General features: G+C 40.6%; 1 protein-coding gene across 1 annotated transcript in view; it reads left to right on the forward strand.

Annotated features, from left to right (window-relative positions):
* The first annotated feature begins 445 nt into the window (after positions 1 to 445).
* Positions 446 to 26,707, forward strand: part of LOC134872027 (vacuole membrane protein 1-like) — a 58,161-nt gene continuing 31,899 nt past the window's right edge. Inside the window, exons 1-6 of the mRNA XM_063895097.1 lie at positions 446 to 1,178; positions 1,525 to 1,618; positions 1,793 to 1,931; positions 4,975 to 5,065; positions 6,394 to 6,504; positions 21,286 to 21,531. Coding sequence (XP_063751167.1) covers positions 1,164 to 1,178; positions 1,525 to 1,618; positions 1,793 to 1,931; positions 4,975 to 5,065; positions 6,394 to 6,504; positions 21,286 to 21,531 — 696 coding nt within the window. The 5' untranslated portion in view covers positions 446 to 1,163. The remainder of the gene's footprint in view (positions 1,179 to 1,524; positions 1,619 to 1,792; positions 1,932 to 4,974; positions 5,066 to 6,393; positions 6,505 to 21,285; positions 21,532 to 26,707) is intronic.

The raw sequence follows: 26,707 nt of genomic DNA on the forward strand, positions 1-26,707 counted from the left end.
GTGCAGTATACTTTAACGTACGTTGACACTGGGGCTCCATCTCAGGTTTTATTTGATCTTATTCTGGCTCAGCTTAACGGTGAGTTTACCTTCTGCATGATGCACTGCTAAAATACATCACGGTGTTAAATTACAGCCCTGCTTTGTTTTCACACTTTGTGAATAGTTAATCTCTCTCCAGTGCCCTGTTGTTTTCTCTTTTGAACTTTGAGACTTAATTGCTGCTTATCAAATGTCTCATCCGGAAGTGTTAGTGCTCTCTCTTCAGTTTCTCATTGTTCCTCGCTCAAGAGTTACTCAACAGGTCTGGTTTGTTTTGATAGAAGCGATTGCGCAATCAATTGCTGGAGCAGTGCGGCGCTTCGATGCTTCACACAGGCAGTAGTGTTGGTATGAAACTGTTTGCTAGGTATTGCCTTGTTTAAATGTATAATTAAATTTAACTGTTGTTTATACTATAGCACATTCTTGTTCATGAGCAGCTTAGCTAGGTTTTGCACAAGGTGGTCAGGTTGTCACCAGTTACTATAATATTTGTTTCTTACAAAATATTATACATTGATGTATTTGACCCTATTGTTGGTGTATGTTTTGTTCTAATGTGCAAGTGGAATAATGACAGGGTATATAAAAGAGTTTGTGGTTCTCGTGTGAGTGTCTTCAAGGTTTAAGGCCAGCTAGATCTTGAAATGTGTTGCAGTCTAACCGTCTACTGTGTCCACTGCGTCTACTGTGCGTTCCCACTGTGTGACACTTCACTTGCACCAGACTGTGAAGTAAACACAGTCTCATTCACCATGTGGCTGTGTGTCTATGTGTGTGTCCTGTGAGATAAAACACAACCACATGTTAGACCTTTTTAACGAGTCACAACAAGATAAAAAGAAAATGGAAAAGTCATTGAATTTGACCAAAACCTCAGAATATTTGTGTGTGATATCTTTGATATCAAAGCTGTGCAGTTTATCGCAGCTCAGAGAGTGTGAATGCATAGAAACAGGAGTTAGAGGCTCAGCAGTCCTAGGGCACAGGATAGACAGAGACTGCAAATTCCTCCAGATGGTGGACAGCATGCCTCCGAGTCCCCATCTCACTGCTCACTGACAGATTCCTCAAGCTCAGTGAGACACTGAGTGTGTGTGGATTACCTTTGAGAAAATGTAATGAAGAAAACAAAAGTACAATTTTGACCTACTCTTTCACCCATTATTAATATTCATTACTTTCTTCCTGTGTATGCTATTTGATCAGCAGGGGAGGTGAATTAATAATCATGTGTAAACACAGAAAAACTAACAAGACTTACCAAGGTCCTCATTAGGTCATGCACAGGTTTTAGCAGGTTACTTTTAATCTGCAGGTAGCAGGAGCAGGAAAGTACTGAATGCCCAGCGTGTACACACTGTGTACGCAGAGTTTGGGTGTGCTGTGGTGTGTGAGTCTATATTTGTTTTGGACCCGCAGCAGTATCAAATTTATGGAGTGTGTAATTCTGTGCTGAAAGCCCGTTTCTTCTCTCCGCAGGACTCCTTCCTGGTAAATGAGATGGCAGAGTGTGGGGTCCAAGGTGAACAACCTCAGAGGCGTATTGGTGTGAAGGAAAATGGAGAGCTGACAGGTAAAAGCAAAACACGGGAAGGTGATCATACCCACGCTTAATCATACTTGTATAATTAGTGCATTAAAAGGCCATAGAAAGTATCTAAGAGTTGTTTTGTTGTATTCTCAAGTCATTAAAAAAGTATGTACATTTTTTGTTTGTGTTCTTGTAATACACACGCTTTGCGGCCAGACTCTGAGCTGTCTGTAGAGGAGAGGAAACAGAGAAACAGGGAGGAGAGGGAAACTCTGGTGTTGTGGAGGAATCCTCTACTCACACTACACTACTTCACTCTGGAACTGATCATCACCATTGAAGAGTGGCTAAGGAGGTGAGAGGAGGGGCGTTATGAATTCAAGCAGTGGTGGTAGTATTCAGATCTCTTACTTTAGCAAGGTTTTTTTTTCAACATGTGGAAGTGCATGCATTCCAAAAGTCCTGCATTGAAAATGTTACTTAACTAAAAATAAAAAAATATTAGCATCAAAATGTACTATGTAAGCATACAATACTCATTCAGCAGAATGGCCCATTCCAGAATAATATATATTAATTAAATTGTCCTTTTAGTACAGAACCTGACTAAATGTACTTATATGGTTAATTAAAGTGTGAATCTAATGTTTATACAAAATCAATTAAGAGAGAAACTGAAAAAAGGATAATACCGATTGAACTGAAAAAGCATATTTAAAATAATAACTTTTGTTGCTGTTAGTTTTATTTGTAGTGATGCTGGTGTTGCTTGTTTGCTGCAGGCCGTAAGGGGACACAACAAATAAAAGCAAACTGTTTCCCTCACGAACACAAAAGTACATATTTATAACCAAACAGGAGGGTACCTTCAATATCTGTGTTCTCAACCCAAAAGGCCTTTCTCCCTCATTGTTTAGACTTCAGTCAGATTCCTCGCAGAACCTACTACATAATACAGCACAAAGATCTGTATTATATATTATTTGCTTCTTTCATTACTCCTCATGTTGTTAAAGACCTGGCAAAGTGTTTTCCTCTCACTACCTGAAGCCACCTCGCCAACAAAAGCCAGCATCAGAACAGACAGCATCAGAGTTTGCTGTTATGAAAAATTCCCCTAGCTGCACAACATGTTTTTTACATTCCAAGTAATCTCTGTTGACACACGGGGCCTAGAAGAAGGTCAGAGTGTACGCTCAGGGAGGCCTCTGTGGTTAAGTGTGTGAGGACAACGTGTTTATTTTCTAAACTACAAGAGGATGTGGTAAGCCGCAAGCACCTTGAGCAGTGTTCTGACTGAGAGACGCTGCTGTTCACCAACACTCAAAACACATGGTGTTAAGCTGCTGCAGGGGGTACATGCGAACATATTACGAGCACACAGAGAAGTGTATCCTAAATGTCGAAGTGGTTTGTAATTTATTGCATATAAGGGAGTCCTCAGATTCTGTAAGTGGGGACAAAGGGAGGATTGGGATGTTGGTATGTAAGAGGCTGTAACCATGCACAAAAGTCTAATACAATTGGTGCTGTCCATTAGAGACCAGTTTAAAGATGAAACATCGTACTGATTGACAAAGCCAAATACACATATTCCAGTAAACAGTCGATATCCCCCCCTGAACAGAGTTTTTTGTGGAGACAACATAAGTGCAACATTTACTGAATTATCTTTGTTTAATTGGTTCTCAGTGAAGCCTCAAAGTCATAAGTTCATGCGAGACAGGAAGAAATGCTATCTTTGCTAAACTTCACCAGAAATCTCACCTGGACCGACTGAGTCAGGGGGCGTGGTATGGGGACCCCGGGTTCGCGCGTTCATTTCGTTCATGTCGACCACAACTCCCCGGTAGGTTAATAAATGGTCACGAACACTTATTTTCGATATCCAGACTGCCTGTAAGCAAACCTATCTAGCTAGCTTGATAACGACAATTTCCTTGACCCGAGGCAGCCTTCAGCTAAAACAAATAACGGTCAAATGTAGTGTTAGCTTACATAACAACAAACATCAGTGTCACACTGCTAGCATTAGCCGGCTAGTTAGCAGCTTTATTTAAATTCTTACCTAAATGTAAATAGGTTAATAGCATGAAAATGGAAAACACAACTACATACAACGTGTAACTTTGAGTTACTCAATTAATGTAGCTGTAAATGTAAATGTTACATCTTACGTTGCTTCGTGTCACTGCTAGCTACATGCTATGCCTTGAATTGTTGCACAACAGGTAACTGCGTAGTGAGCTTACTTTCTTAAAGTTATGTACCGCGTCTGATTAATACGTGTCTTTATTTTTATTGTACCACTGTATCAACCATACGTTGTTAAGTATTGTTATTAATTGTTTAATACACATGCCTCATACACATTGTATACACGTAATAATAGTAATTAATATTCAGTGGCTTTTTTTGTTGTTGATTAGATTAAACTGTATCGTCATTGTGCAAAGTAAAGGTACAAGCCAATGAAATAAGGTTAGTATCGAACCAGAAGTGCAAAATGTGCTATATATATATACATAAATAAATATAAGGTGTATATTATAATTACTGACAGTACAGGGAGCATTGAATGTGCAAATATTATGAAAAAGTATGTATAGGAATAAAATAGTGCAAGTTAGATGTCCATAAAGTACATTAATCAGTGCAGATGAGTGCAATGATGCTAGTGAGTGACGGAGAGGAGTTCAGCAGAGTCACAGCCTCGGGGAAGAAGCTCTTCCTGTGCCTGGAGGTACGGGAACGGAGGTTTCTGTAACGCCTGCCAGATGGGAGGAGGGTGAACAGTCTGTTGTTGGAGTGGGAGGCATCGTTGATGATGTTTTTGGATTTGCCTAGACAGCGTTTGAGGTAAATGCTATTAATGGTGGGTAAATGGGTGCTGATGATCCGTTGGGCAGTTTTCACTACCCGTTGGAGTGATTTCAATAAAGCCAAGCTCAATTAACATCTTAATAACTAGCCATTAACCTCAAACTGTTATAATAATTATAAATAACATCACAAACTAAGGATTTGTTTTTATTATAAATTATAATGTTTAATATTATACAACCACTAAAATCACAATTTTCAGTTGCCACAAGGGGGAGCCTTTGACCCATAGCGTCTATGTGTTTTACCAACTCGAATACTATCCTACTGAAAACATGCAACTCCTGTTTGTGTAAACTATTGTTGTAATGGTTCATTCCCCACAGATGTTTTTCCTCAAATGATACCTTTTCTTTCACTAATTCTGCCTCATATTTGCGTGAATGATTCCTCATCTACTTCATCTGCCCTTAAACTGTGTCTTCCCTGCTCAACATCTTTCTTCCCTTTTTGTGCACCAAATCATCTCTGCCTCCTTTGCATCCTTCATTTTCCACCATTCTCTCCTCACCCAGGCTCTGGAAGCAAAGACAGACTCTGTTTGGACTGCTGATCCTGCTTATCCTCCTCTTTGTTGCCTACAGTATTGAAGGAACACACCAGAAGGTGACTCAATAATAAAAAAGTTAAGCTGACATGAATCTTAAATGCTAAGTTTTTAAAGGGAGGCTATATTGGATCAAATGTTGTTTCTTGCCTTGTGTGCAGCTAACAGTTTCCTACCTTTTTTACTAACATAACACTGAATTATATACACTCAGGGTAGGGTGCCTGTACCTCATGATCCGAGTTGGTGACTATCGATTGAAGGGTTAGTTGTATGCTTCCTTCTTTACCTTGTTAAAGTTTCCTTTAACAACACACTCATGCAGCACCAAGGCTTGCATGCAGTCATTTACTATTTCGTAGGTTGTCCATAGTGACAGGTTAAGTCAGGTTATAATGCAATTTTTGACTCTAATATTGGGATATGTACTGCTGAATAAACATAATTTTTAGCAACTGTGTGTCTGTGTGCACACATCAAGTTAGTTTAATTTTTAACTTCTCAGGAAGCACAGTGGTAGCTGCTAATCTCTTATCTCCAGGGCATATAACAGTAGGTGTGACTGAGAACCACATCAGACTCTGCTGTAGATCTGACTAGAACCCTTCCCCTTTTTTTCCCGCTTTTTGGTTTCCTTTCCTGAAATGTGCTGAAGTATTTTGAAACCCAATGCCATAAAACGTTTTTTTTCCCTAGTTTTACGTAGATACTCGGAAGTTGCGCAATCAGTTCTCAATAACTTCACGTAATAATTGCCCAAGGCTGGCACTGCACTTTCCAGCAAGGGGAGACATGCAGTATGTGGTGTTTTTGTTTTGCTGGGTTTCCTGGGGAATGCAGTCTTCGGTCAGAGCCTCCCACACCCCCCGACCCCCTCCACCCCTCAGTCCCCTCACTTCTTCCCGTAATCAACTCACTCCATGCTTCCTCCTAAAAATGACCTGCCTACGCTCAAGGGAGGAGGTGTAAACGGAGTGATGGATTGAGTGATAGTCGTGGATCAACAGGAAAAAGAGGAACATGCTGATAGATTGAATCCTGGCTTGCCTTACATTATAGTTGTGTAAGAGCTGTCTTCCACCAATAAGAATAATGGTTCTGTTCTTCTGTCAGTGCTGAACACTCCTACCCTTTGGCTGTGTCCTCCAAACTCAACAACAATCTTTGTCTCTAAAGGTCTCTTTCTCACTCTCTCCCTCTCTTTCTCTACCACTCACTTGCCCTCACCCACCCTTTTAAGTGCCCTGTGTTTTGCACACTTTCACTCTCCTACCTTCTTTCACTCTGTCTCTTCCCCTCCTCTCCCCCCCCCCCCCTTCTTGTTTTCCTCATTCTGTGCATGTGTCTCTGCCATGTGGTTGACCGTCCCTCTTTCTGGCCTCTGCAGTATGTGCTCTACATGGAGAAAAGAACGCTGTGGTGCGCCTACTGGGTCGGCCTGGGCATCCTGTCCTCGGTGGGTCTTGGCACCGGCCTTCACACCTTCCTTCTCTACCTGGTAAGAAAAAAAAAAATTCTGACTCCACAACAAGTTGTATGCCACTTTCACAGTGCAGTTATTCACTTGCCTGTGCATGTTTATGACAGAGATGAACACAAACACAGTTGCTGATGGTGTTGGTGCAATGACGCAGTTCTGAAAAGACCTGTGTGTTGATGCTGTAGTTAGGTTGTTGCTAAGGCTTTAGCAAGAGCATTATTAAAAGCTTTTGGAGGCTCCTTATGCATTTGCACATGCATACGTGAGTTCGTATAGGTTTGTTAGTGCATGCATTTCAAAGAGGGGCGGAGATGAATAGACGCTGTGGTAGCCGCACTGTTTTGACAGGCAGTCTAGGAACAATCGTACTCACTGACCCCTCTGACTGAGTGCACACAAGGATAAAAACACACTCCCTCCCCTTCTCTGGGTTCTTTCTGCTCCCCACTGCGTTGCTCACTCTTACTTTCTCTTACACTCCCTCATGTTACTTGTACTCTCTTTCTATGTCTTTCCTTTGCTAAGAGCCCCCTTTTACTCCCCCCTTTCCTCTCTCGTACTGTTGTTACCCCAAAACTCTGCCTCTGAGTGGTTTTGCTCCATTTCTAGAGAGGGGAGGTGTTGGGTCTCTATGGATGATCAGATACGGGTCCCTGAACATCTGCATGCCCTCTCTGTCCATCTGTCAGCCGAGAGTCCACTGTGACACTTTCATACCCTTGCCCTGGGGAGCTGAACTGGAAACTTTGAAGTTTGTGTCCTCCACACTGCTGTTTTTAAAAGCCAAATTCTATTGCTCCCAAATGTAATTTGAGAGTTTTTTGCTACTCTCCCTGGCCCAGTTCACTTTCTCAGAAGGATTTTTATGTACAATGTCACCATCTAGTGAGCAAGGCTGCTACTGCAGGTTGCCGTGTCACTGAGTTCATGACAGAACTTGGTGCTCCTTGCTGGAGCTGCTGTTGTGCATATTTTATAGAGCTGAACTGTTATCTTTTCTTTTAAGGCCCATACTGGTACAGATATTTTTTTATTTGCTCTGCTTATAAATGATCTTTCTGCTAATATATTCAAATTAGGCCGTTTAAAGAATATATATTATTAATCTAAATATGAATAATCTCACTTTTAAGCATTCTGTGTTTCCCACTATATGTGCCACTTGTGGGTTGAAATGCCTCTAAACTTCATTAACCCCATGAGATTGCTCTACAAATGGGAACCTTACAGGAATTAATAGAATTACAGAGCATTTATCTGTGGACAGCAGTCAAAATTGTCCACACTGGTATGTGGTCAGCGACGATTGTATATTCTTTGCAGATGAATGTCTAATTTGCTGATATTCATTCTATAGAAAAAAGTGAGGCCCAATATTGGCCTTTTTTATCAGTAAACAATGCCATAGCTGTTATACAAAGATCCCTGCCTGATGTAATATCTGATTCCTCTCTTCAACTCTGAAGTTAAACCACCAACAGGGAACACACACGACCTCAGAGAATTCTTATAATACATCTTGTTTTCTCTAGAAGCTTAGAGGAGTGAGAATCATTTTGTAGAGTTGATGGTGCTGATGGTGTATTCTTTTTTTGGATTCTTTTTAAGATTATCTGTGGTGAGTGTAATGAACAGTGTCAAGTACCAGCAGACATGCAGTTCTTTTTGGAGGTAAAGGGGTCAGTTGTTGTAACTGGGTCAAAGAATATCCGAACACTTAGTACGAGGTCACCGCTAACTTAAAAGACTAACACGGTTTTCCTTCCTGTCTCTAAGACTTAATAATATGCTTTAAATGAAATCTTTGGATTTAGATTTGCTCCCATGTCAACATTTGGAAAGAACACCACCACAGTTTATCTGTAAACAATATACACCAGTTTAAGGGAGAAGTGCCACAATAAGCTTTTATTGCACAGCTTCTTATCCCGTTTACAATTTGGTGAAACACTTTCATTGTAGTTTCACTTTGGAAGACCAACGCTAAAACATCAGTCAACAATCACTTGACTTGCAGTAGAGTAACGGCAACAGTTGTTTTAAGTAAAACTAGCTACAGTTCTCTGGTTCCTGCTTCTCAAATCTTAACAGTATGTGGTTATCTGGCTTTTTTGTGATCTGTCGCCTGGGAAAGTGTAATAGACATTGTTTTATATTTTCTTACTTTATAGAATAATCCAGAAAATAAACAATAGTTGATTGAAATCATTATTGCTCTATGCTGCCACAGAAGTGACAGCGGCACAGCGAGACCAAACGCGGAGCAGTCTGCTTTATCCACCAACAAAAGCAACACAGTCCCAGAATCAACAGGCAGAATGACCCGCTCTGAATCAGTCCGTGTCGCTGCGGCTCAGAGACAAACATGGAGTTATGGTTTTTTTTAAACTTGCGTTACCGTCATGTCAGGTTTTTGGTGGATTTAACCAACTGTTGGATTGCAGAGTATGAACGTCTTCTCGAGATCTTCAGACGATAAATACTTGAGTAAAGTTGTGAAGGCAGGAGGAAAACCTCCGCGATTACGGTCTCCTCTCAGTCCCCCCCCCCTGAAAATAATAAGTGACATGTTGATAGTAACCATAGTAACACGGCAGGGTCCGTGACAGGGTGTTTTTAAAGTCTTGGCTTTCAGACTATTACAATATTGCTGGATTCAAATTATAAATACTTAAAAAGTGATTGAAAACAGCAACAAGAAAAACCCTTATTATTCACTTCAACAAATGTTGATTTCTGATTGATGATGAGTCTAACTTGATCTCATAAATTCATGGGATTTATGTAACAGTCAGAGAGAGAATGTAAGTGTGCACTCATATGCAGTGTTTTTGTTTCAGTATGCTGTTGTAAATACTCCTGTTGTCTGCTGGGTTCAGACTAAAGTCATGTTTGTGATGCCACATTAAGGACATTTGTGTCCGTCTGAGTTGAAGACAGTTACTAGAAGCTGCAGCTAAACTGCAGAAGTATTAGTTTGTTTTTTGAGGATAGAACACTTTCACACTTAGGGAGGCTAGACCTATACAATTGATTTATTTTGGTTTTGATTTGTTAACACATTTATGTTATTGATTTCTGAAGCACTTTTTAAATAGTTCATATAGTTCATGTGCGGTAATATAGAAAATTGCGGATGCATCGAGATATCGAATCGAATCGTTGACAGGATAATCGTAATCGAATCGTGAGACCAGTGAAGATGCACAGCCCTAGCTTCCCGTTCGTGTATGACCCATCTGATTGCTATCAACAGTCAGTAGAGGGTGCCAGTGGTTTTGAAATGAAAATCCTATAAACCGTAACAATTATTGCTGACTTATTGAAAATGTGTATCATTGTACAATATTCATACACAAATGTGTTTACCATGTTGTTCACAATATTGATACCAAGTTTCAATATTGTGTTCCCAGAAAGGCTATAGCAGAATATAATGTCTCACTGGGAAATTGAAATTATACATGGATAAAGTTTTGCAATATATCAGACTTTGAAGCGCAGAGTGAACCATAAAACTATGTTTCACTCTCCTCCAGTTGTTATAATAACATTACATCTCGTTAGTTTTTGCTACCTCTTCGTAAGGTCTAATAACTTACAAGGTTCTCTGTAGTGCTTTGTCACATGACATAGCATGTGACTCTTGTGTTGTCATATGACTCTCTTCTACCTTCCCTGTTGTTGTCATGTTCCATGTTGCATGATCAGACCTAAATACTTGATTTGAGCTAACTTTGACAGTAAATGTGTGGTCACATCTTTCTCTGCTCACAGTGTTGACGTCATTGAACTGGCCGCTGCTACTCGCTAGGTCTCTGTTTAATCTCTGTGAAATTGATATGACAATCTTTTACTGCTAATATGTGTTTTGTTGGAAACAAAGTGAACCTCATATAAAGAGAGTACTCTAGAGCCACCAACAGAGGGGGGTGCAAAGCCAGTAACCGGAACAATTCCAGTCAATGAAGCCGGAGCAGAAGTGGCAGCTCAATGTTCAGTGACGGGGGTGATGGCTGTCCCCGTCTCCTCTCTGTGCTCGCATCCCGCTGAGACTGCGGGAGATCAGACTGGTTATTGGAGAAACATAAAACACTGCAGCTCAAGCGTGTTGAAGGAAAAAAGCACACTTCTTGGCACACCATCAAGTGTATTTTATCCAGCTGCTCTGAGGGAGGAGGTTGTGGGTGGGTGCTTATAATACAGACCATGAAAACAATAAAATCATGCAGGAGCAGGAGAGATCTCATTTCATCAGGGGCTGTGGAGGCGAGGGCCGGTACACACATGTGCTCACTGAGAGTCCTGCACCTGTGTGTCTGCCATTCTAATTAGAACAATTACAACCACGAATGGGACTCTCTTTTTCACCCCACTTAGCTTTTTTAAGTATTATTTTTCTAGTGACAAGAAGTGTCACTGCCCTCTATTAATCCTCTTTTAACTGAGAAGGGGTTAGCAATGAGTGTGACGATTGAAAGCTTGGGAATGCTGCAAATATTTTAGAAGAGAGCTCATCTGAGTCATCCACCATTAAATTACTCTCGGTAATGGATGTTGCCATTAAGTCATTATGGGCAGCATGAAAATTGTTGTGCTTAAATCAACAGCAGCACAGAATTAAAGTCAGAATTGAAGCTGCGCATGTTGCTGTTTATATAATAGAAACTAGGGTACTCTTTTTTTCTGAGTCAGATGTGTACATGTTGGGTCTTTCTAGAAGCATGGTTTTCAGCAGAGACTTGGGCCATCTTTTGGGATAACAAAAAGTCTAGCACCGTGTTTGAGAGTCATGATTTACAGTGTCTTGTCTTTCAAAAAAATGATCCAGTGGCTCATCTAAATAAAGGCACATTCTGTCGTTTTCTATATCCAGTTTCTTTTAGGATTGCTAAATTACAGGTTGCAGAGGTGGGTTGTGTAGAATATACAGAGTTTCCCCTACAAACCCCCTAAAATTACATTTTGACTGTTGGCAATTACCAGGAGCTTTAATTAGCCCCAACTATCGCTGTGAGCGCAGAGCAGGTCGGAGAGTGAAGCTTCCACACACATCCGTGAAATGCTCCGCTCATATGCCGTTATAGGCGGTGGAGGAAGTATTCACATCCTTTAACTGAGTAACATAAATAATGCCCAACTGTAAAAGTACTGTTACAAGTAAAAGTCCTTTGTTTCAAATGTTTCTTAAGAAAGTATTATAGTGCAATCAGGAAAATGTCCCTATGACTGCTATCTATTACATTATTTTATTGTGTCTTGTGCATTAATATGAAAGCAGGGTTTTGCTGTTGTAGTTGGTTATGGTGGAGCTCATTTCTGAAATATTACCTTATGATAGTTTTTGTTATGGATTAATCTACACATTTTTTCCCCCCATTTATCAAATGATTGGTTAGTTTAGTTTGTTAATAATTCTGAAAATAGTGAGACATGTCATCACAATTTTACCCAAAGCCAAAAAAGTGACATATCACTTTTTTTCCCAAACAACTGTCCCAAAATTAACCGTATTATTATTTTAAAATCATTTCAATACAGTCGGTCTTCTTATTTGAGTAGCTGGAACCATTACTATTCGTGTCATAAAAAATTACAATCAATATAGTTGTAGTCATTTTTTTGTAAATGAACACACAAAAACTGTTCTTGTTAAAAACTGTTTTTTTTCATGTTGCAGCCATTATTTGTAAAGTAGTAAAATAACTAAGGCTAGCAAGTAAATTGAGGGAAGTAAGGGCTAAACTTAGTTGCTTCCAGCCTCTGGCCGTTAGAAGCAGTCTGCCCACACATTCACAGTCTGACAAGAACATGTGGGTGAGGGAAAGTCAGACAAAGCATGTCATGATACCAGACAAAGGACAAGTGTGTGTATGTGAGAGACACTGCTCCTTACTCACCTGACCAATGTGTGGCATTTAACCAGAAGCAAACAATGGTGCACCTCAGAGACAGTAACCTGGCTGCTTTGTTTTATCTGTGACTAACATGGTCCTACTACTCGTATGCCCTGGAGTACAATTTACATTTCTCACAAGTGTTGTGGTATTTCTTTTTACAGTCACCTGATAATGTTGATAAGAGAGCTGTTTCTGTGCTCAGAGCTAATAATGCTCCTGGTCGGCTCTTTTGAAAGTGTTGTAAATACTCTAATGGGTGTGGACTGTTTATATAACATTTAATTGATTCAGAATTTCCTTGACTTAATCGTACATGCTTTCTGTGACAAACATGACTCAACATAGAATAATTGCTCCTCTGTTCACCGTAGTGTGTGAATTGATACCACGCACGCATGTTGCCCGGATCATGAGTGACACATCAGGATCATGTTCAGCAGTTCTTTGAAAAGCTACTCCTGACTCACCACGGGCTGGCAGTAACGGATCTCTTGCTCTAACGGCAACACCTCTTAAATTCGATTTGAAGCCATTCATTTTTAACTACATCTAGATAGTGTGTCAGAACTTTATCGCCTGGATTTGATCCTCTCACTACTGAACAGGCAGTATTACTAACGTACCATAAAGATAAGATGGTTGGCAATTTTACACTCGTAAGTCATGGATCTGCAGCTGCTTGTGTGGGGAAATTCTCACATTGGGTTATGATATACCATGAAAAGGGATATTACTTCCTCACGCAAAAAGATGTAAAAAAAGCACAAATGCCTTCATCTCTGAATTTAAAAAGAATAGATGAGTAAAGTTAACAGTGAATTTAATCAGTATACTAAATCCTCATGAGGTTGACCAATCGTCTTTTGACTTACTCATTTTCAACTCTTTCAAAGATGAATACCAGGGGGGGGCGCGCCAGCCATCCGAGGCAAGCATATGTCTGTCTTCTTCTAGAGGCCCAGGAGTATACCAATAATAACTACAATAACCAATTGTTCAAAAACACACCCACAGCTCACCAAGAGCACCTTGTGGGTCAGTATCGAGTCTAGAGAAGCACCAACACGCCCGCCAGGTTAAGCCAAACCAAACCAAACCAAACCAAACCAAACCAAACCAGTGTGCTGTTGGCAGACTGCAGGTGTTCATTTTATTGGAATTATAGGTTTGTAATGAAGTTTCACCATAAAAGTCACTCAGTGCTTCTCACATGTCACGTCATCACACACCCTCAGGTAGGCATGGAACAATCACCAGTTATTACCCCCAATAAACCTCGCTGTAGAATAAAAACAGCGAAACAATGACAAACATTTTTAAATAAGGTAATCATGAAATACAAAATTAATACAGACACTGACATGATTACTGCATTTGTTAGTCAAGCTCTTTTTTGTTCACTTTCCTACCATGAAAGCGAGCTAGTCTTCTTGGTGAAGTCACTTGTGAATATACTTTTAAATAGTATATATTACCATAACGATAATTATAAGAGTTTGTTTCTTTCTCCAGATACGGTTAGCAAATAATTACATTAACTGGTTATGAAAACGTCATATATCAATATTTATATTTAGCTTATATACAATGATGTTATCAAATGTTCGATTGTACATTAAGTATGATATCACTTTCAAGCAGTTTGGATTCAAAGTGTTATCTGTTGGAGTGCAAGGTCCACGCTTGGTGGGGGGTCAGAGTGTGACTGTCTGCTAGACGGGGTGAGGTTTCTGAACATTAAGTCATATGGTAAAACCACAGGGATAAATCACTGGCCCCCCAAACCTCCAGCTTCTAGTCAAGTGTGTGTGTGTGTGTGTGTGTGTGTGTGTGTGTGTGTGTGTGTGTGTGTGTGTGTGTGTGTGTGTGTGTGTGTGTGTGTGTGTGTGTGTGTGTGTGTGTGTGTGTGTGTGTGTGTGTGTGGTTGCTTACCACCCACTTTTACCCCCCCCCCCCCCTTTTCTGTCTCTGCTCCATCACTGGCCTCAGTCCAGGGTCCTCTTACCTCCCTCGGAGATCCTGACCAGGGCTTTTCTATAACGAACTAACCTCTAATGTTTGTCCTGCTTTGCCTCCAGCCGTCTCCCACCGTAAGAAGCGGTTAACAGGTTATGTTAGCGGTACCGTGTCTAATGTGCTTAAATGGCCCTTGACAACCACAGCGACTTGTTAATGACTGGACCGTCCTGTGGTCGTGGTCGCAGAGAACCGGTCAGTTTATGGTAACCCATTAAAGCTTGGTTTGGGGATTCAGAAGCAACTACATTTGCCGCTATAAAATAACAAGCGCAGTCTATCCCATCAACAGTGGCAGGGGTGATTATGGGCTGCACCGTCCAGGTCTCATGATTACAAATACTAAAGGGGATTTGATTGGATTTAATACACTTTATTTAAACATAATAAAATGACAAGTTACAAGTCACAGGCTTGTAAAATATTATTGTTTTATTTAAGATCACACTTTCAATCTAAAAGCCGAGTGCTTCTGAATCCAAATGGTAATGTAATGTTTTTTCAAAATTTGATGTGGTGTGTGATAACATTTCATTTTGATTGCATACACTCTATTGCCTCTAGTTATAATTTAAAATGTAAAAGTCTCCTACATGCACAAGCTGTATAGAAATGTTCTCCATAGAACCGATTTCAATCCCCTATTTATTCGGAGCTCAGTAAAAACAAAGCTGTCTCTGCTGTCTGATGCTCTATTGGACACGATTTTCATATTTTTGGAGTTATTATACCGTTTCTGGCAAACATAAATATTTTCTTCTGGCTTTACTTTAACATTTTACAGGGAAAATCTGCATTTTGGTATGAGGGCGCACGCCTCTGTTTAGACAAACCCTGAGAAAGTTGGTCATGCTTCTTTTTTTTTTTTTGTGACTCTACCAGACCACCCCGCCTGCTCTCATGTTCGGCTTTTGTTGGAGCTCTGTACACTACGGTTGCCTGGAAACGGTGGTGGCGGCGTTGAGGTCTCGGGGTCAGCCGGTAGACAATAACGTTATATTTATAGTTTCATAAATGTATCAGAAAGTTGATCATATTATACACATACCACCGTATATGCCCAATAAAAAAGACTGTAGGCAGTGCTTTTCATTGGTCATTTCATATTTCTGTAATGATATATGATTTAGGTAAAAGTAAATACTGCAATATGGATGCTCGCACAACACAATAAATATGAAGGCTGAATATGTGTATTTAGAGAGATTTGGCCCTTAAGAGCACAGTTCAAGTGTTCTTCTGGTCCTCTAAATCTGATGCTACTGCGATGACCGTATTGACGCAACTAAATCTATGAATGCAAAACAATTGCACTGGTTCTTTGGGACCAGAGAGCGGGGTAGAATTGAGACCTGAGCCGTGTTTGTAGCTAATTTCAGAAGCAGCTATTGACCAACCAGCTTTCACTTCCTCTGTCAGTGGGCACACTGTTGTTGGTGCTTTGCCACTGAGAGGAACCTCCTTTCCGTTTATGTGCTTAAGCAACTGCCATGCCATGGATAAAAGGAACAATTCACTACACATCGAAAGTACTTTGGGTGGGCGGGGGGTAATTTAACTCAATGTTCTGAACATCATTTTAACTATACCATTGAAATAACTATTGCTCTCCTGATGGTTTTAATTTGTTTGCGTCTTTATGTTGGTTCCCAAAAAGGCCTTCATGTTGGTGTTTGACGTTTTCCTGTCATAGGGTACCAATTTTTTTTAAATTTATGTCACATAAAAGTACAATTTAACTCTGAGCTTATTAAAAAAGAAGTTGCAAGTTACTCTTACTGGAGAAAAAAAAAACCTTTAAATATCAGGGTGCAATTTTGAAGGAGAATCAAACTACAGGAGGTCCTATGTTCACACACAGACTTTATTACCAAACCTAAACTGTGTGTGTCTCCTCGGAGTCTGTATGCGGATGTACTCATACGCAGGAGTGGGGATCCCTCTCGTTTTGGATGCCAGGCGTTGGATTCTGCAGGCTGCCACAGGAATGCCAGCAATTTGGCCTCCATTGTGGATCCCATAGGGTCAGATAGACGAATTTTGTGACTCTGTCCGTACTGATGTGTATTTTGGAGGCATCATCCACATTTGATCTCAAAGTAAACACAGTTAAGAGGTGAATCAGCATAAACACAGGAACCCTCGTTAAGATTTGTTCATGGCAAAGAAAGATGGAACAGTGGTTTCTGTCAGAGAAACATTTTTAAAGATGATTCATCATCTGTGTCTTTCAGGAGATGAAATGTGTCTTTGTGTGCCTGTGTCTCATCAAGTCAGAAACAAAATGAGCCAGGGCCGCTGACTGGAGGTTGTGGGCTGGGCTGCACATTAATTGTGAGTCACCTTGACAGCATGAGAGGACTGGGGTTTTGTGTAAGGTGAGAAGCAGTGATACAGCATCAGACACAGAGAGCAGGTACTCGGAGGCACGAGACACTCTCTGTTGGCAGGCTGTCTGCGAATGTTTGCTTAACACATCACCTGAGATAGAGCTAGAAAGTGTGAGCAAGAGAAATAGAGTCTGTGTGGTCGTGTGTGTGCTTGCATGAAGTGTGTGTGGGTGTCAGGGCAGTGTGAACTCTCCAGTGGGGAGGATGTGAGGCTGGGGAGTATCCAGTCTGTCTGGGTCAGTCCTGGGAGTTTTGTGAGTGATCCTTCTGGGTCACCTAAGAGTTTTCCATTTGTCTTCTGCTTTTGTAGGGAAACAAGTGTGGGAACATGTGTGTTTTCTCTTCCTGGCAGTGTTTTAATTTTTTATTACTGTAAAAACGACTGCCTGCTTTCTGTGCCAATGGAAACGTATCTCTTTCTTCTAAAGTCATTGCCTACTGTAAGTTCTGAACTTGTACGTTAAATATGGAATCAGTCTGAAATAATAAGAAAAGAAAGGAAAGTCTTGTCTTGTCTTTTCATTGACATTAAAACATTGCTGTGTCCTGTCCTGTCATGTCCTGCTTTGTCCCAAGCAGCTCCGGAAGCTTCATCCACGCCCCGGGTTTGCCAGATTGCTTTGGTGGATTTGGTACATTGTGTAATTCCAAACTGCCCATGTGCGTCACAGGGAGCACCCTTTCTTCACAAACATTTGCATGAGTGTAAACACATAGAAGGACAGAGTACGCAGGGCCGCCTACATACATGGACCTGCCTTTATTTGCTGGGATCACATTAGTGTTTTTTAATCTCTCGCATTTATTTATCCATCCAGATCATTGTTCATTGTACTTGCAAAGTGATATGGCCTCCTCTCTCCTGACTGGATCCTGTTACGTGATGAACTTAATCAACATCATGATTCACTCAGACCTCAACATGTCATAATGATGAATCAGTGTAAAATGTCCAATGGCCATTTGTACAAATAGTTTCCTTGTTCCTCTAAAGCAGGGGTGGCCAACCCGCGGCTCTCGAGCCACATGCGGCTCTTTGGCCAGTCTCATGCGGCTCCTCATTTCATATTGAATTTTAATTGTGTGTGTGGTTTTTTTGCTCATATCTATCCAAATTCACAAAAGGTTAACGACACAATAGTTCCAAGCCAATCGTTATACAGAGTTTGCGACACAGAATTGCTTAAGCCAATCAGAATGCAGATCCTGCAGTACCGGAGGCGGGCTTTACGGCAATAGCGATGTGACAGTGAAGGGAGAGAGCTGCTTCTGAATGGCAGATATCATTCAGATAAAACCGTAATAGCTCTATATAAAGTTGTAAAATCAAAACGGTAACACTTTGCAGTTGTAGATGTGTGTGAGAAGGCCTGCTCATGGAAAGCTGTCCACTGACACAGAAGGACTCCCAAATTGCTGAATCAGGTTCAGGTTCTTTATTTTTACCCGTAGTTAGATTTTATTTTGCAGATAAAAAAACAAGGCATCCATCCTGACACTCTCCAAAAACAAACACAGACAACAGACACATCTCTAATACAAGTACAATACAAGTACACCCTGGTCCATCAAATCTAAAAACATTGAAAAACCTTTAAAAAGAAGACCACTAGTACAAACATGGGCCTTCAAAATTCCTAAGTAAATAAATAGACATCTGTGTGACGCTCCTAAGATTTGTTCATTTGTGCAATATCGGTAAAAGATATATCGATAAAGCGTTTTTTACACCGCTTGGTTCTTCTCTTTGGGACCACTAACCTCCGGCAAGAATCGCGGTAAAGAAATAAATAAGAGAGAAAGTGCACCTCTGCCAGTCAGAGGGTTAGGTAAAAGTTGAGATAGTAATCATGTGAAGAGAATGAAATAAATGCACTTCATTTATTTGTGTGTGTCTATGGGAGCGTGTGTCTTTGAGTGTTTGTGTTTGTGTGTCAATTATTGTACATACCTGCAAACTAGTCACCTTTCGGCGAAATTCGCCGTTTTCAACTCAAAATATGTCATTGACGTGAATCGTGTAGATCCGAAGAGTTTTTTTTTAGGGGGGGGGGCTGACCGACGACTGACCGACCAACCATAGACTGTATAAAGGACTGTATAATGAGCAAGAAACAAGTTTGCTATCTTCACAATAAATAAAATCTTTGTTCAAATGACTCGCGTTCCACGACCACCGACCAATCATAAGCAAGATAAACCACAGCGCGCGTTTTTACCCATCGGTCCCTCTTGGAGTGGAGTGCTCAGTCGTCAGCGAGTGGTTCTTCTGGACAATTTTCGGGATACGTTACAGATACAAGTTTTGAGGTAAGTCTAGTAGCAGCTAATCTGGCAAAAACATTGTATGCTGTATAATTTTAACGTTGCTGAAGTCAAATTATTTTAGCCAAATAAAGTGTATTAACATGCTTCAGCTTATCAGCTTGTTAGGTTGCTAGCTAATCTCAGTGAATTGTGTTAAAGTTAGCCTAGCTAGACCAGTTCTACGTCACCTTGTTCAATGCGAACAGAATGCGTTTGTGAAGGCTAATCTCCACAGCATCCGTCCTGTTACCTGATATTACTGGCGGCTGTCATTGTGGTCAGATATGAGAGGGATGAAAACGAACACGTAATGAACAAATACACATCCGTGTGTGGTTTAGTGAGTAGCTAGTAGTGGTGCATGGGGGAGGGGGGGATTGGAGGTGTCCGGTGCCTTAATCAAAGGCACCACAGCAAGGCCCAGGAGGTGAACTGGGACCTCTCCAAGTAGCAGTCCACTTTCCATATTTCAAGTCTGTTTGGGGACTTGAACCGGCAACCCTTCAATTCCCAGTCCAAGCCCCTACTGATTGAGTCACTGTGGCTCTTTGCAGTAACACAGTAAAATGATTGGCTCTCGTCACTGACTGGTTGGCCACCCCTGCTCTAAAGTCTGATAAGTGATTCATGCTACGGGGAAATAATAGTTTTGAAAGTGCCTGTTGTACTTTTTGTGGCCTTTTCTGTTTAGCAAACCATTAGCCCACCTTTGTATGGAAGCGTATCACATTCACATACAAACATAAAGCACTATTTTCTTAATTCACGAGATTATAAAGATGTTTTCATTTGAAAAGTACTGCTCGGGTTTTCTGAAAGAAAACTATTGTTATTTCAGAATTCTGTGAAAGTTTTCATTGCATAAGATGTTCTGTTTTCCTGTATTAACAAGATTAATATTTCTCAGAATTCTAAGAAAAGTTTGCATGGGGAGAAAATACATCTCTGTTTTCCTGAATGAAGAGAATACATAAAAATCCCAATGCACTCGCTCTTATAGGTACAATTAAATTCAATGATATAATCAAAGTCAATGTCAAGTCACTTTATTGTCAAAATGTCCACATGTGTTATACATACAGAACATTGAAATACCGTTTCTGGCAGTCCCACAGTGCAAATATAAACAAGAACATATAAAATAAAAAGATAAGAGCCTAGTGATTAACTCTTAAATTATTTCATCAATTCAACTATTATATGAGGAATTTTGTATGTTTTATAATAATACAGTAAGGCTGTGTGTGCGTGTGTGTGTGGCCTCAGGAGTCTTTACTTAGTGGCATTGTGGATATTGGGACTTGTTTCAGGGTTTGAATAGGAACAGAAAGCTGGCAGCTCAATAAACGCCACACACCACACCTCAGAAATCCAACATGCTCCTCTTTTCCTTCCTTTGATTCCCCTGTTTTCTGATTTCAAGCCCTATTGAAGGAAGTTAATAAACAAGAGTCAGAAATATAAAACAGACCAGGCTCTTTTATAAAGAGCGGCTCCTTAAGTATGCTAATTTCACAATCTTACAACAAATCAGTCTGCATTTACAACCTGCTTTCTTTTTTGCCGCTCTTTTCCTGATAATTATTGCCTGTGTGTGTGTGTGTGTGTGTGTGTGTGTGTGTGTGTGTGTGTGTGTGTTTGTGTGTGTGTGTGTGTGTGTGGGTGTGTGTGGGTGTGTGTAGGTGTATGAAACCTGTTATTCAGCTTGCAATTCTTATTACTATTTTTCCGGTTAATTTCTTCAATGACTGTGTGTATAGACATTAATGTGTGTGTGATGTGTGTACACCCCCTAGCTCTGTTTTCGATCTTTGACTGTTTCCATCCGGTACCCTCCACTCACAATCCGATAACATTTCACCTGTTATCTTTGAATCTGCATAATCATAGTTGTGTTTTTTTTCTCCACAAAAGTAAAGGCTCATTCACTCGTGACGCTTGTTTGTACTTCTTCAGAAGAAGAGTCCCACTGCTGTTCAGGAGACAGAGCCTAGATACTGGCCTACATATAACTGCCTTCACGTTAACAATCAGTGTTTGACTCATTCCTGTCACTTTATCCACTTGATAAAACAAAAGGGGGTCTTCCTATGACTCAAAACTACATCCAACAGGTGCACTCTCACCTCCCTCTCATTTTCTCTCCTTTTTCTTTTTCTCTGTCGCCGCCTGTCTTTATCTCCCAGGGACCACACATAGCATCCGTGACCTTGGCAGCCTATGAATGTGGCTCGGTGGATTTCCCCGAACCGCCTTATCCAGACCAAATTATCTGCCCCCAGCAGAGTGCACCAGCAGCAGGATTTGATGCTGCTCAGCAGGTGGGCGTGGAAGCCGCCGGGGAGGGAGGGTTGGTGGAGACAGCTGCCATCCAGGGAAGCATCTCTCTCTGGACCATCCTCTCCAAAGTGCGCCTGGAAGCTTGTATGTGGGTGAGTGCATGTTACATGCTAGCTTTGGACACTGCAGGCCACAAATCTAAAGAGTAATGCTTTTGTAAACATTTCTGGGACCAGTGTTCAGAGTGTGTGCTTTGAAATATTGTTGCTGTCAGGTGAAAAACCTCATATCTTCTTAATGCCAGTTTCTCATGCAATAAGAGAAACAATCTCGTTTTCTGACTGACCACCATGCATGTTTGAATTTATCCAGTGGGTTTTTATAAGGTGTCATTAGAAGGAGGTAGAGACATAAAACCTGCCAAAATTGAAGGGGCTGCATCAAACTAAACATGCAAAGGACTTCAAATTAGGTAAACATGTCATATTGTGAATGTGTACTAACTTACCATGCAACTGTGGTGTTGGAATAGCAGATAAAGGTGAGCATGTGATCATTAATGCCTGAAACGCCTCGATAAGACTCCCTTGTTTTCTACCCAACATATTGACATCACTATTTAACACTTGCTCTTCTATTGGCTAGCGCTCCCAACACATTGTAAGTGATAGGCTAAAGGGTAGGACATCTCTCAGCGAGTGGCCAATCACAACAGAGCCGGCCAGCTAACCAATCAGAGCAGACTGGGCTCTGGTTTCTGACAGGGTGAAATGAGGGCAGTATGAGAAAAATAAAGAGCTTTTTGAACATTAAAGCATGGAGACATGTCCCAGTAGAGACACTAAACACTAATATACACCTGAAAATGATCATAATAGGGCCCCTTTAGAAACCTCTGTCATTGACTTTATGATTCATGTTCGGTTTATTTGCAGTACTTCCACTGACAAATGCTCAAGCTTTAAATGAGTCAAATGTTCAGCATGGGTTAAAATGTATTCATTGATAACTCACTTGCTTGGAAACCCCCAGCTGCTTACCGTGAGATTTCCACTAGTGTCGGTGGTTTCACACCTCTAACCAGCCTTGTGGCTGCTGAGTAAGATGAAACATTTTCAGTATACCACTTTTCTTCAGAACAAGTGCAGGGACACTTTCACAACTTCATAGTGGAAATTAAGAAAGGCAACATTCTAAACTTCATAATGCCAGTGTTTGTGACAGCTTTCTACCTCCATGTCTAATCAATCTCCAGTGATGTATCAATGATTCGCAGATGACACACACACACACACACACACACACACACACACACACACACACACACACACACACACACACACACACACACACACACACACACACATGAACACAAAAACAGATATGTGTCACATTATAGACTTCTTTGTAACATCAGTATCTTTTAATATCCCCTGTTACCGGCAGTTTGCTTTTTTCATGAGAAAGGCAGAACTGCTGAACTCTGAGAAAAGAGAACTTGGTCACTGACACTTGACTTTTATCATTCTTTGTTATCTGTTTCCCTGTTATGCATAAAGTGCAAAGAGCTGAGGTGAAAGGGAAATACTGACCCCCGGCTGCTTCTTCAATACCTTGAGTTTACAGGAACCAGACACAACCTGCTCTCTACTGTAATTGGCCCCAATGCTTCCTTATCATTTGTAATACATTAACTTACACACACAAACTTACAAATGCAAAGTATCAAATTGCACGTATACACATGCCGTTTCAAAACATTTAACAATCATTTTATCACACAAACTAACCGTGGTGCTACAATTCTACAAAACTCGTTTACTATCTTCTTACCCTAACATCAAAAATTGTCTTTGCATGCTAACCTTAATATTAAACTAATATTAAAAAATGGTATTCTTATAAGATAACGCTCTTCTTTTAACCATAATGGTGGATTCATGTCATGATATGAGACCAATGTTGGGTGTAACGCGTTACAAAAGTAATGGAGTGACAGTAATGTATTACTTTTTGCTGTAACGCATTAACGCATTACTTCTGAAATGTGGGTAATATAATACCCGTTACAATTCTCAGTAACGCAGTTACACTTGTTAACCCAAAATGATGTGGTTTGTTTTTAAGAATTCACAAACATCGAGAGACATTCCGACACCAGAGAAACAATTGTGCAGGTAGAATAGTGACTCAGTAAGCCTGCTTACTATTGTTAAGAGGGCTGCAGAAACAGATCACAATGGAGAGCTGCAGGCTCGGAGAAAAGAAAAGAGAAAGACAGGAGAGCGCGCAGGCCAAAGAAACAGAGGGTAACTTTCTCTGGGTCTGCTGCTTGAACCCCAAGAAGTTCAGAGACTCGTGGTGGAGTGTTGAAGATATGCAGCCTCTGTCCTCTGTGGAATCGCCGGCTTTTAGAAAGCTTTTCCGCCAAATCCCCGTTAACACACCAATGACCAGGTGAGCTAACGTTGAATAGAGACTTGTTCATATACAGCAGGTTACAGGGCCGTGCAGAGGCTCCACTAACGTTATTAATGACACACAGAGACGTCATGTTACCGGTATCACATATTATTCAGCCCCCTTAAATGGAGCATGAGTTTAATTTTTAGCTTGAGTTTAATTTCTAGCTATTTTCCTAATTTTCAGCATGAACTGCCAGATAGATAGCTTTAATTATTGAGCTGCAATAAACTACATTTCAGCATTTAAAGCCCTACTTTTGCGGTTATTTTGGTGAAAGTAACTCAAAGTAACACAAAAAGTAATGTAACGCATTACAGTTCAGAGACAATAAGTAATTTGTACTGTATTACATTTTGGAAGTAACTTGCCCAACACTGTATGAGACAATCGATCCTAACACATCTACATTTTGTGTGTGTGCAGGCACACCACACCTGTACCTGATAAAATGTTCGATAAGGGCCCGGCAATAAATCTATATTAATTTCCCTTTATGATTTTGGCTTCCAAGGATTCCGAGAAGAAATCTGGATGACACAATTACTGTGCCGCTCCCTGTTTCACAATCATTATGTTGTCTTTTGTTATAAGTCCAGCTCACCCCGGGCTTTCCAAATAGCGTTGTGTGATTTTTTGCTAGATTTTTACCACGTAAAAAGTTGACTTTTTAAATGTTGAATTTTATGTTTAGGAGTTCTCAGTAAGGGTGAAAGATGACCTCAATATATTTGATCTAATTTAATTCAGTCTAAATTATTTTTGCTATTTTATATATTGAAAATATATATTATACAATATAGTTAATTTTTTTGGATGAGAATTTGTTTTTATCTATTATTTTCCTTCCTATCATTTTAAACAGTTTTTGAAGTTTGTAAATGAGAGTAATTATCTTAAATAAAGATGATTTACCAAAATCACCTTGATTTATTTTTATTTAAATCTAGCAGCCTAATGCCTGATTTGTTTGTTTTTCTGGCTTCAAAACTGAAAAGAAATATTCCCTGAGCCAAGCTGCAGCCAAACCAGCAGCATTACCATGATCTAAGGTGTGATATGGGAGTCTGTGGGCCTGGGTGCCACCCAATCCCCTTGGAATCATCCCCAGCCAGGCACCACCACACCCCTGTAACCCCAGCCAGGCTTGAGAGCTTTACAGTTTGAGACACCTGTTGCATCCACAGTTTCAAAGCATCCACGCAAACGTTCCTCCTCCTCCTGCCAGTTTCCCATCTTCTGGATTCAAAGCTAATGAGAAATGTGACATTGCCCTCCCCAGCACCACTACCTCTTCTCCTCCTCCTACTCTCTCCTTTTACTTTCTCCTTTCTCTTTGTTTCTTTGTCCATCTCCTCTTGAAACCTTTCTGTCCACTACGGCAGCTCCCTTAAGTGAGCCACTTCAAACACCATTGCTGTGCAGGTGGACGTTTCAGTGCCCCCTCCACAAACACACAAACACACAGGCATATGCAGGCTCACAAACAGAGGCAATGAATGGAGCAGCTGCCAGGGAGATTAGGGCACGTCTTTATTATGAGAAAAAGCTGGCAGATTTCATCAAAGACGGCAGTGTTAACAGGAGAACAGGGTGTCCAGATTAAATATGCAAGTCTGCCAAGTTTTTTTTTAGTTTAAAAAAAAAAAAAAAAAGCCAGGTTTTTGGATAGCACCGCCTCCTGAGAACGATTGTTTGTGCTTGTTGTCGCTGCCATGGTTGCTAACTACCCACTAATCATCTTCTGGCTCAGCCATCCAGCTACATTCAAGTAATGTGGCTGTGATTACTTAGTTATGTTCTTCTGGGAGAGAGACTGAAGCTGTGATTTTGTGTGTATTCATTGTAAAGAATTGAACTTCAGTTATATTTCTTTGCATCATAGGATGTCAGGCACGTGTCGGTGCTTTGAATCATCCATCTGTAACTTAAACTAACTGTATCCTTAGCATCTTCTCTCAACCCCCTTTCAACCTCACTCTCCCCCTGTGCCTGGAAACATTAAAGTAATGAGCTGTGAGCAACTCCAAAAAACACTGCATTTCTTGGCGGCTGTTTTCATTGTGTTAATTAAGTCTGTAGCCTTCACCCCTCACTCCCCCCGTCCTCATGTTTTGGCGGTATGAACTTGGTGAACCGACAAAGTGCTGAGGATTTATTTCCCTCAAATCACTTCCGCTTTCTCCCCACTAAGCCCCCCTCAGTCACACAGGCTCCACCGCTTTACATCTACAAGCTCCCTTGGGCTGTCAGATATTGATATCTTGGTTCCTTCAGCCCCTCCTCCACCCTGCACTTGTTAGCACTTCTTAAATCTTCCAGAAAAACTTCATTCCACATGTCCAGAGCAGATTGGAACTGAGCGGTGAAGCGTTGATGTGCTGTTCAGAAGTGCCATCTGGTTTTCAACCTTCAAGTGGCCTACGCTTTATATATCCACAATCATGTAATAATCTGTGGGGTTTTTGTTCTCGTAAATCTTTTCCGCTCTATTCCCATCAGGTGATCTGATAGCACAATTTCAGACGCCAAGCAGTGCAAGCTCCTTTGGATAGTGGATTTTGATATCTTTGTTTCATTAGCCCAACAGGAACCAATCTAACAATGTTATAATATTTATTAGCATATTATTTAGGCACATGTGGCATTTCTAAAACATAGCATATAAAAAAATACAACGTATGCAATAAAATCAGCCACAGCATTACCATAAATGCACTGTACTTAACAACTAACATCTCTCTTTTTCTTTCTTAAAGCTAAATTGACTTCAGCTTTGTTGGCATGTTGGGACAGAAGCCGGCTTCGCCAAAACAGAATTCAGAAGCAATGCCATACAACTGTACACAGTGAACTATGAAAGAC

The sequence above is a fragment of the Eleginops maclovinus genome, chromosome 11 (genome assembly GCF_036324505.1).
Source record: "Eleginops maclovinus isolate JMC-PN-2008 ecotype Puerto Natales chromosome 11, JC_Emac_rtc_rv5, whole genome shotgun sequence".
Lineage (NCBI taxonomy): Eukaryota > Metazoa > Chordata > Actinopteri > Perciformes > Eleginopidae > Eleginops > Eleginops maclovinus.